The 19,296-nt window shown below is 33.4% G+C and overlaps 1 protein-coding gene across 4 annotated transcripts; it reads left to right on the top strand.

Moving 5' to 3' along the window:
* The first annotated feature begins 4,175 nt into the window (after positions 1 to 4,175).
* LOC123883479 lies at positions 4,176 to 7,260 on the top strand. Of its 4 annotated transcripts, XR_006800218.1 has the most exons (8): positions 4,193 to 4,337; positions 4,433 to 4,718; positions 4,827 to 4,924; positions 5,120 to 5,184; positions 5,330 to 5,632; positions 6,061 to 6,104; positions 6,193 to 6,251; positions 6,425 to 7,255. XR_006800218.1 is itself a non-coding variant. In XM_045932293.1 (7 exons), the coding sequence occupies exons 4-7, from the start codon at positions 5,404 to 5,406 to the stop codon at positions 6,459 to 6,461; spliced, it is 369 nt and encodes a 122-aa protein (XP_045788249.1). In that variant the 5' UTR covers positions 4,176 to 4,337; positions 4,433 to 4,718; positions 4,827 to 4,924; positions 5,120 to 5,403; the 3' UTR covers positions 6,462 to 6,695. The 4 variants fall into 4 exon arrangements, 2 of the variants coding, with proteins under 2 accessions (XP_045788249.1, XP_045788248.1); XM_045932293.1 differs by having other exon boundaries at positions 4,176 to 4,337; positions 5,120 to 5,632; positions 6,425 to 6,695; XR_006800219.1 differs by having other exon boundaries at positions 4,193 to 4,718; positions 5,027 to 5,184; positions 6,425 to 7,260.
* The last annotated feature ends 12,036 nt before the right edge of the window (positions 7,261 to 19,296 follow it).

The raw sequence follows: 19,296 nt of genomic DNA, 5'->3' as shown, positions 1-19,296 counted from the left end.
GCAGCGAGCTGTGGCGAGCTGTTCGCCACACGTTCGCTGAGCGAAGGCCTAGCGAGTGTCTCCTGTCAAGACAGTTCAAAACTTGCGTTTTCTACACCAAATCACCCAAAAATCCTATTTTTCATGTTATAAATCCCAAAAGAGTTTGTATTCCCACATAACAAACATAGATAAACACAAAAGGACAGTCCATTTCTCAGATCTACACCATAAACATCGAAAAAGTAAAGATTGACACTTTTTCATCAAAACTCTCAAGAACACAAAGTTCTTGAGTTTAATCTGTTATAAAACTCATTTTTAACCATTATTTTCGTTCATTAATCATGTTAAAAGCATGTTAAACATATTAAGAACCTTAGGAACGATTTCCATCAAGAAAATCCATTCCAAGCTAAAACGAAAATGGGGTGGAGGAAGTTCGGGTGAGGAGAAATCGACATTCTCCCCTTCCTCGAGTCACCCACGAATATGAAATCTACTCTCTTACCTTGGATCGACGAAAGCTCAACGATTGCTCCTCGAATCCCTCTTCCAAGCTTTTGCCCTAGCTCTCCTCTTGCTCTCCCTTCTCTCTTCCTCCTTCACAAATGTTGAGAAAATGAGTTTCTCTCTCTCTCAAGGCCATAAGTAGCGCCCCCCACACATGAGACAAGGCCCATTGGGCCTCAAGCCCAATTGCTTGGCCCAACTCGCGTTAACTCTCACTAACTCGCGCGTTAACTAAAGCTCTCGATAAATAACTTAAAGTTACTATCTTACTTAAAAACCACGTCACCAAATAATTAAACACTTAAATAGTGAATAATAAATTTGGGTCGTTACACGTGCAGTGGTTAAACAATGTCTTATAATTAGGGACGGAGGTAATATATGTTAACTATAAACTATCTAGTTTTTTTTTAAAGCCTAATTATATCAAAATAAAGAAAGCACAAGGAGTGCCTTCAAAGCAAACGTATCATACAAAAGTAAAAAAAATAAAAAATCCTAAACCAAAACCAGCGCATAAACATATCAAAGGCGAAAACCACAAAATAATAAATAGAATAACAAAAATTCTTTTACTTAGCCTTTAGCCACCATTAAGATGTTACTTTTTTTTTTTATTGAATGAATTAAGATGTTACTTTGTTTTTTTTATAAATACCATTAAGATGTTACTTTGACTATATCAAAATGTTACACTATATACCGCTCCACATTATTGTACAAATGATCATTTCTTTCCTTCCAAATAAGCTGAAAGCTATGTCAAGTATTCTAATTGCGAAATAAAAAAAAGATCAGCATGAGAGTTTATAACATTAGGAAGAACACCATATAAACTCCCAACCAGTTCGTCGTCACCCTATACCAAATAGCCCCAAATATTATGTTACAATGTAAAATCAAATGAGCCACATCCTCCTGGACATGATGAAAGATCAATAGTAATAACCCCAAGCCTGAGTAAGTTCTCCTTTGTTGGCAACCTGTTGTTGAGGAGATGCCAAATAAATACTGAAACCATCAAAGGTAGAAAACAAAGAGAGATCACATCTCTGCCATCGTATAAATATCTTTAACTAAAGAGAGATCATATAACTTTCTAAATCTATCCTTCAATGCCCCTCCCTCCCTCCAACCAATTATCTTTCCAAAACAAAGAATTTTGCCCATTCCCCACCTCTTCACTAGTTATTATCAAACCAACCACCAGTAGCTCCTCCATCCCTGTCTCTAATATACTCCACAAATCCTCCCAGCTCCTCCATCCCTGTCTCTAATATATTCCATAAATCCTTCCACCACGTCGAAGCATGGCCACAACCCCCTTAACTACACCGGTACACCCTCCTCTACCCCACACTTACTGTACAGCTAGTAGGCAGAAAAATTTACTCGTGAAAAAAAAGAGAGAGCGTAATATCGAGGGAATGACCAGTCCAGGGACGGATCCAGAAATTTTAGTAAGTGGGGTCAAAATTATTACTTAAAAAATATAAATTGTTATTTATATAATTTTAACATTTTCTTATACAAAATTACTTATTTTGGTTTATTAGTCAATACTCTTAAGATACTCATTAGTATTATAAATTAGTCTTATTAATTTTATATTTGTTATAATGTAATAAATTGACTATATAAAAACGATAATACCAGATATATGGAGTCGCATTGCATAAATAATACTAGTATTAACTAAAAATATAATAGGCAAGTGGGGTCGGCTAACCCCACTACCCCCACACTAAATCCGTCCTTGGACCAGTCCCCGACTAACTAATAGGGATTGAGGCAAGGGAAGTGTAGCTGTTACGAACCCTTTAGTCTATACCAGCACCTTATACCAAAATCTCATCCTAAGTATAAACATCCTCCAACACCATTTTTCAATAAAGATATATTAAATTCCTTCACTCTCCGGATTTCCAAAGCACATTTATCACGATCTAAACACACTTTATCCCAATGAACCCAATAAATCTTTCTACTCTTCCAACATGAAAGTTTCCTCCAAAAAAATTCAATTAGAGGGTTCCAAAAAGAAAGGCGACGGTGGATTACCCCCAATGAGCAACCCCAGATATAAGAAAGGATCTTTCCCTATTTTACAATTCAGAGTAAAAACAATATCTCTCGACCAAGACTCTGCCACATTAATCCCAACCAACATACTTTTATGAAAATTCACCCTCAATCCTGAAATGAATCTATTTTTAAGTTATTCTTATCATTAAATTTTATTTGTAAATTAATTTATTAAACCTAGTTTTTAAATTTTATTTGGTTGAAATAAAATCAAATTATCAACAATGAATTAGTTTAAGTGGTAAAATATTTTAACCTCTTAAGCAAGTAGACACAAATATATATTCGATCTCTATTTCTTTCATATATGAAATGAACTTGGTTGAAAAAGGAAAATTAATTTTATGTGGTTCCTAGATTTTCAACGAACATTCATCTTCATTAAACCGTGGTAAAAATTTTGTATCTATAATATTGTAAAAATAAAATTAGACCAAATTATTTGATCGTTATTGCTTTCAAAAGGACAAAAAGTATACTTTGTTTTTGTAATTGAGTTTATCGATCCCTCTATGTATCTAAATCAACGAGAAGAATATTTGCGGTTCAAAACTTGCAATAAGTCTACATTATAACCTAAAACAAAAGAGAGAGTGTCCATAAACATCAGCTCAATTGTCAATATTGAAATTCTTAAGCTATATTGTGGTTACTCAAATTCAAATCTAAAATATTATTTCATTTGTGTTTGAATCTGTCTATAGATAATAACAAAAAAAAAATTAGAGATTGAGAATTATAGTGAAAACAAGAAAGAATCAATTCAAGAGTGTAGACAAGGCAAGCTTCCCTAGTATAGTATGATAAGTTGGACCGATAAAGTTTTAGATAAAAAATCATTACTGGACTGTGATGTTTCTGCGGCATTTTTTTCCCACTTGTATCCTTATGCTCATTAATATTTTATAGAGTATGATTTTTTTGGATTCTTTATCTAGTCAACCTAATAGACTTTTTCTTTTTTAAAACTCTAGTGTTTGTCTATGATGTGTCGATTCAAGCTTGAATTTATGAGAGACATCTCCTTATTCTATTATTGTAAAATGAATATCAATGTCACTTTTAGAACGAAGAATTGAGTCCTATTAATTTTTTTAGCAGCAAACATAATCAATTCATTTCATTAATAATAAAATGTTCAATACAACGAGGGATATTGTTAAAGTAAGTGTGACTATACCATGAAATGACCACCCTATAGCTAAAGTGTGAGCCGTCATATTCGCTTGTCGTTTAGTGAATATTATCTCACAGTTCATATTACATTGTAACAGTAATTTAATCGAAGAAATAATATAACTCAATTGTAACAGCCACTACAACAAATATGGTCTCTGGCAACACTTTTTTATGCAACACGTAAGAATTGTTGCCTAAAAAACATTTAGGCAACAATTTCCGCAAGTTGCCAACGATGTTTTCGCAACACCTGATAAGTGTCCCCTAAAATATCTCTAGGGACGATTTTATAGCGTCACGTCTTATGGTTTTGGCAATATGCGATAAGCGTCCCTTTAAACACTCCTGGGTACACTTTTGAAGTGTTGCTATATTTCTAGCGAAATATTATATTTTTAAATAAACCAGAAAAAGGACAAAAAACGGAATCTTACATACTATCGTGAAAACACGAAATTTCCCTTTTCCTCCTTACATCTTCTCACCCATTCACCACCTCTTTCAATCGCAAATCACCAATTCTATTCTATAGGTTTCTCTGCTTCAACATGTGAATCACGATTCAGCTTCATCTTCATCGGGTGAGTCACTACTTTCTTTTTATGAGTTTAGTCTTTGAACAGTCAAACCCTACTCCCAAATATCTAATCTGACATTCGGCTTCCAATTGCAATAGAACCAGACCATGACGAACCCTAATCTCACGATTCAACTTCCAAATAGCAGTAGAACCAACCCATGACGAACCCTAATTTCATGATTCAACTTCCAAAATAACAGTAGATCGAGACCACGACGGACACTATTCTCACGATTCAGCTTCCAATCGTAGAAAAACGTGACTATGACGAACCCTAATATAGTGTTTCAGCTTCATATTTCGCAGATGCATTAAAAAAAAAAAACCTTCATATCGCAGACTCATGTTATTCTCTCAATTCCGGCTCTCTCAGCTTTCTTCTGTGAGTGAAGTTACTAAAACTCAAATCTAAATTGTTCATCATAGTTTTTTGTGTTTTCTTGTTATTGTTGTTTTATGGGTTGAACTTCATGTTTTGCTATTTTTTTAGGATTATGAATATTTGTCATGATTATTATCATCGAAGTTGGATAAGGCTAATTCACCAACACTGTTGCTTTCACTGTTTCTACTACCATTAGGCTACAGGTTCTTCCTTCTTTTTCATTTTTTTTTAAGATTGTTTGTTTTAGTTTTAATTTATGATTTTGTTCTTTGCCATGTTTTTTTATAATGACATTGAATGGTTAGTTGAGGCGATTGAGTTGGCACACATAGATTGGGACAACCTCAAGTTTGATTTTCAACCTACTGATTATATTTATTTCATGAAATGTGATCAAGGTGGAACCTTGTCTAAGGGTGAACTAAAGTATTTTGGGAACATTGAATGGAATCCTTATAAAATTGTGAGTAGATATTATATTCTAATTGCAATAGAATTAGTTTTCATTTTAATTTGAGTGGTTTATAACATTTGAAGAGTTATAAATTTTTTAATTAGAATTTAAATTTTTTCATTTTAATTTAAATTCGCATTAACATTGAGAGAAGCTTAGAGATGAGACCACGAGAGGCGGTGTGGTGAGAACCCTTCGTCGAGACTGAGATCGTCATTGAGACTGAGAATGATATCAAGTTGTGATTTCACAAACGCTTCTGATTCCCCTACCATTGTGAACACTTCTCAGCTCCGTCGAGATTGTGAGCATCGTCAAGGACTCTCCACTGCGGATTCGAATTTGCAACAGCCTTGCAACAACGTCACTAATCGTTCTGCTCTGATTGCCTTAGATGATTTGAGACGACCACGCTTGCAACAACTCAGTTTCGCATGTGACTCTTCTATATTCAAAGGTCAGTTGAGTTTCCCTCTACCCACTCTATTTTGCTTCTTTTAATATTGATGTTTTGCTTCTGTTTATTTTGAGGTTTTGCTTCTGGTGATAGAAATAATTGTCATATAAAAGATTATGTATGATGTATATTGTAGTTGAAGGTTTATCATTATGTTAGTAAGAACAAGCTATTATGATTTGTTTGTAGGTAAAAAAATGGGTATTATGATTTGTCCAAATGATGAGCTTTATATTGAATGAGAGTTGATGTTACTCATGTTGTTGAAACAACTCAGACACCCTTAGGCTAGGATTTGAAAGCTAAAAAAGTTCCTTCTACATGTAAAGAATGCTGATTATAGGAAACAAGAACAAAGTAATGACAAAGAGAATGAATTTATGATGCTTAAATTTAATTGATGCTCTATTCTTTTAAATTTACTTCAGGTTCTTTGATGGCACTAATTGGTTCTATGATGTCAATGCTAATTGTAAGTTTTTTCTTCAAGTTTGCTTTTCTTATTATGTAAACAAAATCATGAAAGTGGATTCATTACCATATGCTTCATGTTTCATCAGAGGCATATATCCTTGTGCATGTTACTCAAGCTAGAGTGGAAAATTATCAAAAAATACAGGTATTTCAATCAGGACTTTTTTGTCATGATTTAATGCTTTCATGAGTAAATATCCAAATTGGGTCAGCCAGGAAACATGGATTTTATATCAGGCAACATTTTTTATGTTTTTTATGGAGTAAAGATAGTATACTAAATTAATGGGTTCTTTACTTCTTTATTCACAATTTCAGTTTTCTTTTTGGAGGTGCACATGCCAGGAATGTTTGATTGTTTTGGTTGGGCACTTGGGATGCTTTTTTATTGTGGAAGAGCATGGGCTTGTGAGGTTACAATTTAGCTATTGTACTAATGTTGATAAAGAAAGTATGATCAATTTAAGATTGCCATTATATATGTATTTTGTTGTTAAGAGTTATTTTGTAACTAATACTTGGTGGTGTACTGATATATACTATTACTTGAATATATATTATGAAGTGGACCCTATATGTTTTGAAAATATATTTACTTGTTTGCATCACCATCTCATTTGGTGGATTGGGAACCATTTCTAAGATAAAGAAAGTGTGTAAGGTTATACTAAATTTTACTATGATTCTTCATATCAAGGTCTGAAATTTTACTTTGGATGATAGGTCTGAAAAATTGTATCCGACTCCATGGGGAGGCCACAACTGACATTTTTTAAAATAAATAAAAATAAAAAATGTGTTAGGCAACGATTAAAACGTGTTGCTAAATATTTTAAAATGTTGCCTATAAGCTCAGGGGACGCTTTATAAATGTATTCAGTGTATTAGTTATAGGTAACGATCACAACTTGTTGCCAAATACTGCAACAGTTAAAAAGCGTCCCCTCAGGTGTGCTGGGCAAAACGTCCCCTATTCCTATAGTTTAGGCAACGCTTATGAATAGTGTGCCCAAAGAGCAAGACAAAACGTCCCCATAGACAAAAGGCAACGCTCGAATACAAGACACTTGAAAAACGTCCCCTATTCTTTTAGGCAACGATTTTCATGGTTCTGGCAACAATTTCCAGATGTTGCCAGAGACCATATTTGTTGTAGTGAGCTCAGTCCCCTTCTCTTATATAGTAGGCGCTTGACACTGTACCCCGTGATCTTCACTACTTCCCTCTTTGTAGAGTTTTTGCCTTCCGTGACAATCGAACCACGTACCATAGGGTTCAATACATGTTCAATCCATAGTGATAGTGGGAATGAATTAAACATGTATTGAACCCCAAGGTACGTTAATTAAGAGAAGGGGGTCTAGACTCTTACATCAATTCTGATATTCCTTGAGGATTAGCTTGTATGGCTTCTATTACAATTTTGGAATCACTTTCAAAAATAATATTGGACAACCCTCTAGATATGGCTTCCCGAATAGCCTTCAAAAAAACCATCGGCATTTCGCATACACCATCCCCAACGCACATAACTTGAATGATGTGTTTATTTTGATAAGAGATTGATAATTGGTATACTTATAGATTATGCTTGATGACAGTCAATTATATGATATTTTTAGTAGTAATTTAGGGTAGTTTTAATAGCCGTTGAAGCCCAAAAGCAAGCAAATACCTGGAAAAGTGAAGTTACTTGGCCCAGAAGCAAGAAAAGTGGAAAAAGCAGCAAAAAAGGGTAGAAATGTAATAAACAGCGTGCACCATCGAACCCACGATGAGATCCGGCGTGGCGCGATTAAAAGGCGATTTAAATTGAAGAAAATCTGCAACAAATCTTTCCCATCGTACCACGATGACTTATCATCGTGGCACGATGATGAAGGCAAAAGCACGCAGAAAATCTTGAGGAAATCTTCCATCGTACCACGATATGATCTATCGTGGCCACGATATGACAAAATTACACGCCGATGACTTTACGTCACTACTAGTTCTTTTGAGCAAATGCAAGCAAACAAGTTGGTTTTTATCATGTTTTTAGCACTTAAATAAGAAGAAATTTCATGAAATATGAGATAACATGGATCACAAGAAAAGATGAAAAAAGAGCCTGATTTTTGTCATTTGCGCCCAGCTCAGAAAGTGTTGAGTTTGGCGCAGGAAATTGAATGAAAAGAGTGAAGTTTCTGCCATACGAGCCCAGCTCCCGCGCCCAGCTCAAGCACGAAATTCCTGCACTATATATTCAAAACAATTTCTAATATTTAGGTCACGAAATTCTGGATCAAGAACTGCTTTTTAACGGCGATTTCAGAGGATCAAAGAGGTATTCAAGCAATGATTCAAGGGTGGAAACACATCTAATCCCTTCTTGTAATGATGATTTCTTTCAATCATGTTAATGTAATTTTTTGTTTGAACATATTTGGCTAAATCTTTATGATTGATCCGTAGGGGATTCTAATTACTTTTAATCTTGAACAATGTGATTGTCATTTGATATGATGAATGAATTACGAAGTTAGTTTCTATTGATTATTCCTCATGCTTAATGTTTTATATGATTTGGCCAATTGTATGATGATTTCAATTATTTGTTTTACTATGAAAATAGGAATGAATCATCGATTTAGGAATAATTGATCAGTTGACTTTCACTTAACGGTAATAGTGAAAAATTTGGCGGGAGAGACCAACTTGAAATCTGCAAAAAAGATAAGGGACCAACTTGACACTTTTAAAAGATAAGAGACCAACTTAAAACCTAAAATATAGATAAGAGACTAAAAGTGTAATTAAACCAATTTTTAAATATGGGTTGGCCATAACTTTGACTTTAATATTTTTTCTTTTCTAAAGTGCAGCAGTGTTTAAGAATATTGACCATTCCTAAAACAAAGGTCTTGAAGAATCAGAAATCCCAAATTTAATTTAGAAAAACATGTGTCATAGAGCAATAATAGAAACAAGTATACATATCCGAAGTAGTGGGTTGGTAGATATATAATAAAAAAGTAATCTAAATAAAAGTCAACTAGTTGACTTATTAAAAATAAATAGAAATAATGGAAATGGTAGGTGCATTATTTTAAAAAATATTTTGCAAATTAATTTTTAAAACAAAAATCTATATATTTGATAATAGGACAAAAGTTAGGGGCATTATTTTAGTTCTTTTTCATATATGGTTCTTACGTAATCATGATTTCCATAAATTCATAATTTTTAAATGTATGGAATTCGAATCCATCAAGTGTGTTTGATTTGAAAGAAAAAAAATAAAAAGAAAGAAAAACACGAATTTTAATAAATTTATTTATACAACATCATACAATTTCTTCTAGAGAGTTTGATCTCATCCTTCATCTTTAACTTACGTAGTTCAATAAATATATTAAGCTGTGATATTTTGTCCCAATGTGAGATTTTTTAGTCTCAATAATATTGAGTATGTAATTTAGCTCTATATGGGGTTGTGGTATTTTTTTCTTTATTATGATACCATTCGACTTAAACATACTTTTAGACTCGTGCTTTAGCTCAACTTTATAGATGATAATTTAAATTTTAACTTCAACCTAATACTCTCTTCGATCTTATATATAAGAAAGGTTTTGTTTTTTAGGTTTATTGTAAAATAAATATATCAAGACTGTAATCTAGATACACTCATTTTACAATGAACCTAAAAAGTAAAATTTCACTTATATATAAGGCCGGAGGAAGAACTATAAAATTGGATTTGAATTATTAGAAAAGAAATAACAATAACGGTTGATGTTATTCATTTTTTATACTTTAAGATTCGGCTTATTAAAATAAACAAATCTCTTTAAAAAGTAAATTGAGTAATTTTAGACAATTTTTCAATTTGTCTCTATATATTTAAATTTGTACAAATACACTCTTAAAAGTATGCTCATAATCTCTTTGCGATTTTTAAGAGTAGATTATCAAGGGAAAAAGGTATAATTTCTATTCCTATTATATAAATTACGAGATTCCCACGGAGCTCACTCGTGCATTCTCAATAGAAATTGTTTAGGTGATAGTATTCAATTAAGAGTTTGTTTACGTGACATTCAATTGAATCTTCTCTAACCCACTATTAAAAAAACAAAAGAGATCTTCTCTAACACACTTCGATGACATTCAATTAGAGAGCTTGCTGATGGTGGCTCTGCAAGTGCACAGAATCGCAACCAAGTAATAAAGTGATAAGTTATCGATCTCCACAAGGATTGTGCCAAAATTACTAGTTTCGCTTAGGAATTTAGATAGTTTGCATTCTCTTTGGTGTTTGGAGATAGTTGTGCTGATTAGATAAAGTGCAGGAAAATAAATGACTGAATAAATAAATAACAGGAAAATAAAAGTGCATGTGTGTCCACGCGGGGTGGTTAATTGTGGTCGAATTCCTCCCTCACTCATGTTTGGTGGTTATTCCCTTGTTTCCCTCTATCAGAATTAGACTATTAAAAATAGGTTCAGAGCACACATTCCCTATTTCTATTACAAACTATTCAGAGCCTAGTTAGGGTTGACTTTACTCTGCTTAAATATCTTTGCCCCAGCCGGTTCCACTTTTTCGTTACAAACTTTGGTATCATTACCTTTAAGGCTCAATGTGTCACAAGTTGTCACGTGTGCCTCTAACTAGTCCTAACTCTGCCTCAGGTAGAAATTATCGTTCATTCTAATCCTATACTAAGACCACAGATACTGAATTTAATGGTCTCACCATGACCATAACACACCGTCCTTCGTTCGGGATTACTAGTTTTGTTTCCTATCTGATATCCACTAGCTCCTTAGATTTTATTCTAATGTGATCAGTATTAAAATAAATATAAAACCAGACAATAAAAGCGTTTGAAAGTAGAAACAATTGAATTTATACCCAAATTATACAAAACCAAACATTCGTAAGGGAGTTCCTCAACTCCACCTAACCTAGGAAAAATAAATTACAAAGACAGAAAGAAAAGAACCTTATTGACCTTGGAGTTCCTTGGCCTCCTTGCCTCCTCCTTAGAGTTCTCCTGACTCTAGAGTGAATATTGAATAGCTCTATTAATTTTTGAATGAATAATAGTGGAGGATGAATGCTCTATTTATAGTTTTTCAGCTGGGTTTTGGGCTTTTCTGCGCGTCTATCGCACCCATCGTGGTCACGATGGAGTGTAATTTTGCCTAATCGTGGCCACGATGGATCATATCGTGGTACGTTGGAAGATCTTCTCCAGATTTTCTGTTTTCTTCAACCGCCTTTCATCGTGCCACGATGACAAGTCATCGTGGTACGATGGGAATGATTTGTTGCATATTTTCTTCAATTTAAACCGCCTTATCATCGCGCCACGCTGGATCTCATCATAGGTACGATGGTGCACGCTGTTTATTATATTTTTGCCCTTTTTTGCTGCTTTTTCCACTTTTCTTGCTTCTGGGCCAAGTAACTTCACTTTTTCAGGTATTTGCTTGCTTTTGGTCTTCAACTGCTATTAAAACTACCAAAAATTACTACTAAAAATATCATATAATTGACTGTCATCACTTGCTTACGTGACATTCAAATTAATTTTCACTAACCCATTATTAAAAAATAACTTATCTAACCCAGTTTGTTTCCCACTTATTTGTTGAATGGTTGGATATATATACAACTAAATTAAGCGTATATATATATATATATATATATATATATATATATATATATATATATATATATATATAAAAATTTATACAACGGATATATATGTTTTATGTTCTATTAACAACAAAATTAACCGGATATACATATAATGCTTATACAACGGATATATGTTTTATGTTCTATTATATAGAGAATTCTATTATATATAAGGTATGTCCTATAGTTTTATTATACATAAACTTATACAAAGTTATATGTTCTACGTAAAAATATTTATTTTATTTTGAAGAAAAATTATGTTTATTAGAGACTAAAAATAGAAGATTTTGAGAGGACGAAAACATCTCATTTTTATTATGAGGGAATATATTCAAAATTTGCAATATTTTTAAGGGCACAAACTTATTTAACCCGTAATTAAATATTATTATTTTTCTATACAAAAACTAGGTGAACACTTCCACTAAAATTTGTTTGGACATGTATCCATTATCCAATAATTCAATTACATGTGCTGATTTATTGTAAAATAAATTCAAATCATATTAAAATCATATTAATTTAATATTTTATCACGTGGATTCACTTATTCAAAATTTTATCTAACACGATGAAAAGTGATCCCCATTGTTGGGTTTTTGTATGTTGGCTACATTTTGCAAAAACATATTTTAGCCAAGTGTTGAGACATATGTGCTGACCCCAAGTGTTGTGACAAATGTTGGTACACTTTGGAACAACACCTGTCTCTGTATCTGTGTGTGCCAGCTAGCGGGTTTTAATTTCTACTCAATCTTTTGAAGATTTGTTTGAAGAATTGTTTCAAGGTTTCTTACAGAGGAAGGCGCACGTGTTTAATGTGTTTCAGGAGGCGGCCAAACCCTAGTATTATTTTCCAAAGGAATTATATTTTTGGAAAATATATTTTTGCGTTTCAAAAATATAACTATTATGTTCAGAAATATATCACTGCTGCCGCAATTCTAGAAGCCCTAATTTTGTCTTGAAGCCCAAGTCGTTCTACTACTATAAATACGAAGGCAAGCATATGGTTTCAAGCATCTAAAATCGTGTCTTACAAAGCGTGTGTTTTTAGGGATTTTAGAGTGTTAATTGTGAGCCTTTCTTGTGTCTCATTGATGCAAGCTTAGGACCTGAGTTTATTGAGTTGTAAGTGTGAACTTCTCCTAAGCTTTGAAGTACGGAGATTGTTCTATTGTGTTGTGTGGTTTGCTCGCAAGCTTTTAAGCAAGAGTGAATCCTAGTTTCTTAGGAGTGTGTCTCCACCGTTTGTAATCGTTGAAGTTTATAACAACGCTGTCTGTGTTGTTAAGGTGGGAATTGGGACGGGGTCTCATATCTAGGAGTTCCTAGGTAGAAGTGTCATTGGGTAGTGATTAAGTGAGAAGTTGTAAACGGGTGAGTTTAGCTTCGAAGTAATACTGCTGATAGTGGACTTCATTCCTGGATTGGTATCCCCCAGAGTAGGCTTTAGGCTGAACTGGGTTAACAACTCTTGTGTGTTATTTACTTTACTGTTTGTATTGTTTTATGTTATTTGCTCTGTTTATAGACAAGTGTTGGCGCACCGGTAATAACATCTGTCTACAACAGACAAGTGTTGATACACCTTGATCAACACCTGTCCACTGTGTGCCAGGAATTTCACCCATGATGAAAAGTGTTTGTATTTGATAGTGAGAACTGAACACGAGAATTTTATTAATATTCATTAAAAAATAATATATAATGAGAAACGAGAAACACTTCTCACTCCTCTATTATAAATACACATTGACTAATTAAAATTTTAATTGCGACTACTGAAATTTTTTCATATTTTGTGTCCATCGCACATTCACTAGATTACATCCAGCTAATGAAATCTACGGGAAACTTAAAATAAATTAATATAATTTTAATTTTTTATAATTTATGGAATTTTTTTTATAATCCAATTTAAAGCTTTCCATAAACCTTCGTTCAAACCTTTTTAGGAATGTTAATTTATTAATGTAAGTGGACATCTATACATAGATTTTTTCATTTGACGTTTTTTTTTAACAAGCCAAAATGATATATATATATATATATATATATATATATATATATATATATATATATATATCAAAAATCTTCCCAACACAAGACGTGCCAAGAGAGACTGAGTAAGCTTACAATAGAGTTAAACTACAATAACCAAAAGAAACTATACAAGACCCAAACAAAGCATAGGACTAGACCGCCAACTATGACAGTTCAAAGTTAAAGTACTACTCATCGCTTTCAATCACCTGTAAGAAAAAGTCTTGATCTTGTCCAACATAGACTGTAATGAGTTTGCCGAGCCTTTGAACAACCTGTAGTTTCTTTCGGTCCACACAACCCACACACAAGCAAGCCATATGAGTTGCATGAAGGAACGTCGAGCTCGAAGACCACCTACTGAAATAGTAAACTGAACAAAATGCTCTGAAGGAGCCTGAGCAGTCACCAATGAAGAGCCAATCCAAGAGCCGACAAGAGATCAAAGGGCACCAAAAATGCTGCAAGAGAAGAACAAGTTCTGAGCCGACTCAACCTCTCCACAGCCAGAAACACAATGATGGGCCGTCGGAGATAAAATCCCTCAAGAAACCAGATTTCCTTTGGTAGGTAACCTATCCTGCAGGAGTCGCCAAGCGAAAATAGACACCTTCAAAGGAACCTGAGGATGCCAAATAAGACACGCCGCAACATCCAAAGTAATCGTATCCTGTGTCGTCAACAGCTGATATGCACCACGAATAGTATAACCTCCGTCCTGGTCAGGCTGCCAATGTCACCTGTCTGAAACATGATCATGCAAGGAGATGGTAAGAAGTAAAGACTGACAATCCCCCAACATCTCCTCCTCCCACGCCTCCCCTCCAAACCCCCACCCCTGCATAAACATCTCAGCCACGAAAGCCGATATGTTTTCTGCCAGGTCAAACAGCCGCTCAAACCACTCACACAACGGTCTCCCATCCACCCAGGGATCAGTCCAGATTGATTTTTTCATTTGACGTTCACGCGTGAAGATTGCTTCTTTGTGTTACAATGGTCAAAGTATGTTAATATTCATTTGAAAAATAGTATAAAACTTACAATTTTTTTTTTATTGATGGAGTCCCTAGAGAGTCATGAGAGATAGAGATGTGAAAGAGAAAGGGACGGAGAGAAATCTGTTAGTTTTGTTGAACGGGGAACAAGGAATGGGGGAGTACTTTCCATCCCACTATGCCCCTGTAACATCCTTAAACATATATCGTATTTTCATACTCGTGTAAATTAAATAAAATCAAGTTCATAAACAATTGAAAGAAAAATATATATACATCATTCGAAATAATATAAAATGAAAAATGACATAGACAACCTTCAAAATAAAAAAAGAACATAAGAAAATAAGTATTATTATAAAAATGAAAATTATCTTTTAGGAGAGATATAAAAATAGAGAGAGAAAGAAGGAGAAATTTGATATTTAACACGACTGAAATGATATCCAATTAAAAATTGGTCTTTAAATTGCATGCTATCATTTCCAGTTTATAACAACAAAAATTAACCGTCAAGACGTTAATTTTTGACTGGGGTTGATTGGAGTTTCCCCGCTTGTAGGACTATGGGTTGAAGATTTTACTGTAGGACAGACAACCTTCAAAGCTGCTTCAAGCAAAATGACCAAACATGAGAAAGTTTGTTCTTACAATCAACACGTTTTTATACCGTTTGCATTTGACACTTTTGGATTTCTAGCACCGGAGACTAACCTTTTAAATAGAATTCAAAAGGTCATGCATAGTAATGTTGTGTCGCCTAGGTCGATGAATGTAGTTTTTCAAAGATTAGATTTTGCCAGTGGCGCAGTTTGTTACTCGTCTACCTTTTGTTCATATGTAATTACTCCCTCCGATCCTTTTTATAAGGAACACTTAGGGCAAAAAATTTGGTCCTTTTTATAAGAAACTTTGACCAATTTTCAAATGTTTTAAATGTTCAATTTCACTTATGCCCTTATTTATTATGAGAGAGAATTTAAAAATGAGTAAATTAGTTGAATAAAGAGTAATTAAATAAGGGTATATATGGAATAAATTTAAATTTATAAGAGTATTAAATGAAAATAATTATGTTAAATGTGATTCCTTGGTCTGTGTGATTTTTTCAAATTATTCCTTATAAAAAAGACCGGAGGGAGTATTATAATTATAATATATATATATATATATATATATATATATATATATATATATATATATATATATATGGGGTTTTCTAACTTAGACCCTAGTTAGGTCTAAGTTAGCAAGGTGCACCTTTTGAGTTGGACAAAAATACCCATTTTTTTTTTTTTGAAACAATAGAGCAACTGGGCATGTATGTAATTTGCATCATAAAAATACCCTTTTTTTTTTTTTTGAAACAATAGAACAACTGTTACATTTTTTAAATTTCTTCCAAATTTCGACCTCATTTTACGTGCGAATCGAACGCCGATTTCAAAAACTAATACCGGAAACCTTTGTAAAATTGAAAAACGATCAAAATCCATATAAGGAACGTCGAGTTTCGTTGAGTATTGAGGGAGATCGAACCGGGTCAAAAACCGGGTCGCACGACCCGTTTCTGCATAAAACGGGTGGGAGGGACGATGAACAGTGCGCGTCGCCCACGCCCACTCTCACCGGCGGCGCGTGGGGGCGCGTGCGGCCTCAGGGAGGCTCTATGTTTTTTTTATTTTTTCATAATAAAATAGTAGATAATATTCTGGAAATTTTGGTATATTGTATGAAATTTTTGGAGACTTGAAACTATTTTTAGTTAATTAAATGAGTAAAAAGGTAATTAAAAATATTATAATTCCATAAAAAATTTCCAAAATTTTATGTAAAGTACTATGAATTATTTAGAACCCTCTTGTGTACCTCACTCTCCCTAGTTCAAGTCATGAAATTATTTTCACAAATTCCGCTGATTATTTAAAACCATTTAACAAATAATAATAATAATTTCATAGATTTGTACTCTGAAACCAATTGTTTTTTTATTTGTTTCTAATAAAATATTAGATAATATTCTGGAACTTTTGGTATATTTTATGAAATTTTTTGAGACCTGAAACTATTTTTCGTTAATTAAATGAGATAAAACGGTAATTAAAAACTATTGTTTGCTTCTGAAACCATTTAGCTGGAAGAATGGTTTCAGAGAGTTATACTGTGAAACCATTCTAGCAGTAAAATGGTTTCAGAAGCAAACAATTAAAAATCAACTCCCCTGAAACCATTCTATCAGTGAAATGGTTTCAAAGTACAACGCTCTGAAACCATTGTACCAGCTAAATGGTTTCAGAATGGTTTCAGAAGCAAACAATTAAGAAATTACTCACTGAAACCATTCTACCAGTAAAATGGTTTCAGAGAGTTATACTGTGAAACCATTCTACCAGCTAAATGGTTTCACAGTATTATATAAAGATAATTAAAGGTAGTGAAAAATTGAGTTTTTTTTTTTGTGTCCAAATCAAACGAACCAAGTCTCTATTTGTAGACAAAAAAAAATTATGAATTTTGGTATAAAAATAAAAAAATAAAAAATTAATTTACAACGAAATAATTGAGTTTAAAGTATTAAATGAAAAAAAAAACACGCCAACCACCCAGCAGTTGACACGTGTCCTGCTTTTTTAAAATGAAATTTTCTCTCTCCAGGCGCAGATCTAGTGTGGTGCACGCGCTGGATTATCATGGAGATGGATGATCTGGACTGTCTGATTGATCCGACAGCCATGATGAGATCATCTCTTGGCCGTCTGATGGAAATCAACGGTCTGTAACGGTGGTCCTGCGGTAGGCGCGCGACACTGGATCAGCGCCAATATGTTTTTTTTTTTTTTTTTTTAAAAAGAAAGGGTATTTTTGTCCAACTCAAAAGGTGCACCTTGCTAATTTAGACCCAACTGGGTCTAAATTAGCAGCCCCCTATATATATATATATATATATATATATATATATATATATATATATATATATATTGCTAGAGAAAAAAAGAGAGTTAGTATCGCTTTTTTTTTTTATCAATTTTAATTTTGCCTCTATTAACATTATTGTATTGGATTTCGCAAAAAAAAAAAAAAAATTATTGTATTGGAAAAAATGTTGATATTCCTCAACAATAACCTCAAGTGAATTAAGATCAAATCCAAAGGGGTCCAAAATCCAAATATTGTTCCCTAATTAGATCTTTTGGTTCAATTTTCAACCATCAAGAGTACAAAAAAAACAAGGGATTGATATAGCCTTGACTTGAGGTTATACTCCCTCCGGTCCTTTTTATAAGGAACAATTTGAAGAAAAAAAATTGGTCCTTTTTATAAGAAACAATCATTAAATTTATTCTTACAATTTCATTTTTACCCTTATTAAATTGTATCCATTCCAAAGTTATGCATTAATTAGAGTGATATATTCCCTAAGGATAAATTAATACACCAAGGTTAGTTTTGGAATAGATTGTAAAATTTTAGAATTTTTATTAAGAAAGATAAGGTTTCTTGGTATGTGTGTTTTTTCCAAATTGTTTCTTATAATAAGGACCGGAGGGAGTATTATTTGATCAATTTAATTAAATTTGTGCCCTTGGATGCATAACACCATGACCCTCACCAAACGTGGATGTCATGCAACATGACCATCGACACCTTATAATCTGTATGGTTGTTTGTCTTTTTCCATCACCTAACCAAATAAATGCATTCCAAATACCAACAACCCTTATTTTCTGTGAAAATGGAAATTAAAACACTCTAAGATTCTGCCTCTTAATTACTCATTCCTAAGAGACCCCATTGCAACGGTTAAGTCTTGATTTTTGAAGCAGATTAATGGTCCACATACACTATTTCTTGTCTTTGTCTCACGATTATTCTAACATGCAAACCCTTTTATGGTCCATATGCTTCTTCATACATGTACAAACAAGCTTCACAAGATAAGGTTCTTCTAAATAAATTGAAAGGCACATAATTGAGATTGAGAATGAAAATTGAGTGCTTACTTAGTACTATGCAAAAGAAACAAAATCATTTTTATTTTATTAACTCTCTTGAGAGGCACTACAAGAAATTTGCTATTTAGCGACGGTTTTTGCGGCGATTTTGCGGCGGTTCTGAACCGTCGCAAACGTATATGACGACGGTTAGTGAAAAGTCGCGAATCCAGGCGTCGTAAGTACTATATTACGACGGTTATATGAACTGCCGTACAACCCGTCGCATGATGTTAGCGTCCGTTATAAATCGTCGCAATATCAATTTAAACCGTCGCGAAATCGAAGGCTTTTGCGAACTTATTTCACCATTTTGCGGCAGTTTAGAACCGTCGCCAGTGTGTTTAATATTGAGTTACCGACGGTTTTAAACCGTCGCAACTCCCTTTTTTATAGAAAAAAAAATTTATGGTCTTTTTTTTAGCTTATAGCGTTCCTTTTTTTTTTGGTTGGTTTATA

This window comes from Trifolium pratense, linkage group LG5 (genome assembly GCF_020283565.1).
Source record: "Trifolium pratense cultivar HEN17-A07 linkage group LG5, ARS_RC_1.1, whole genome shotgun sequence".
In the NCBI taxonomy this organism is placed as follows: Eukaryota; Viridiplantae; Streptophyta; class Magnoliopsida; order Fabales; family Fabaceae; genus Trifolium; species Trifolium pratense.
Note: the sequence above shows the minus strand (reverse complement) of the source record. Positions and strands in the feature narration are given on the sequence as shown.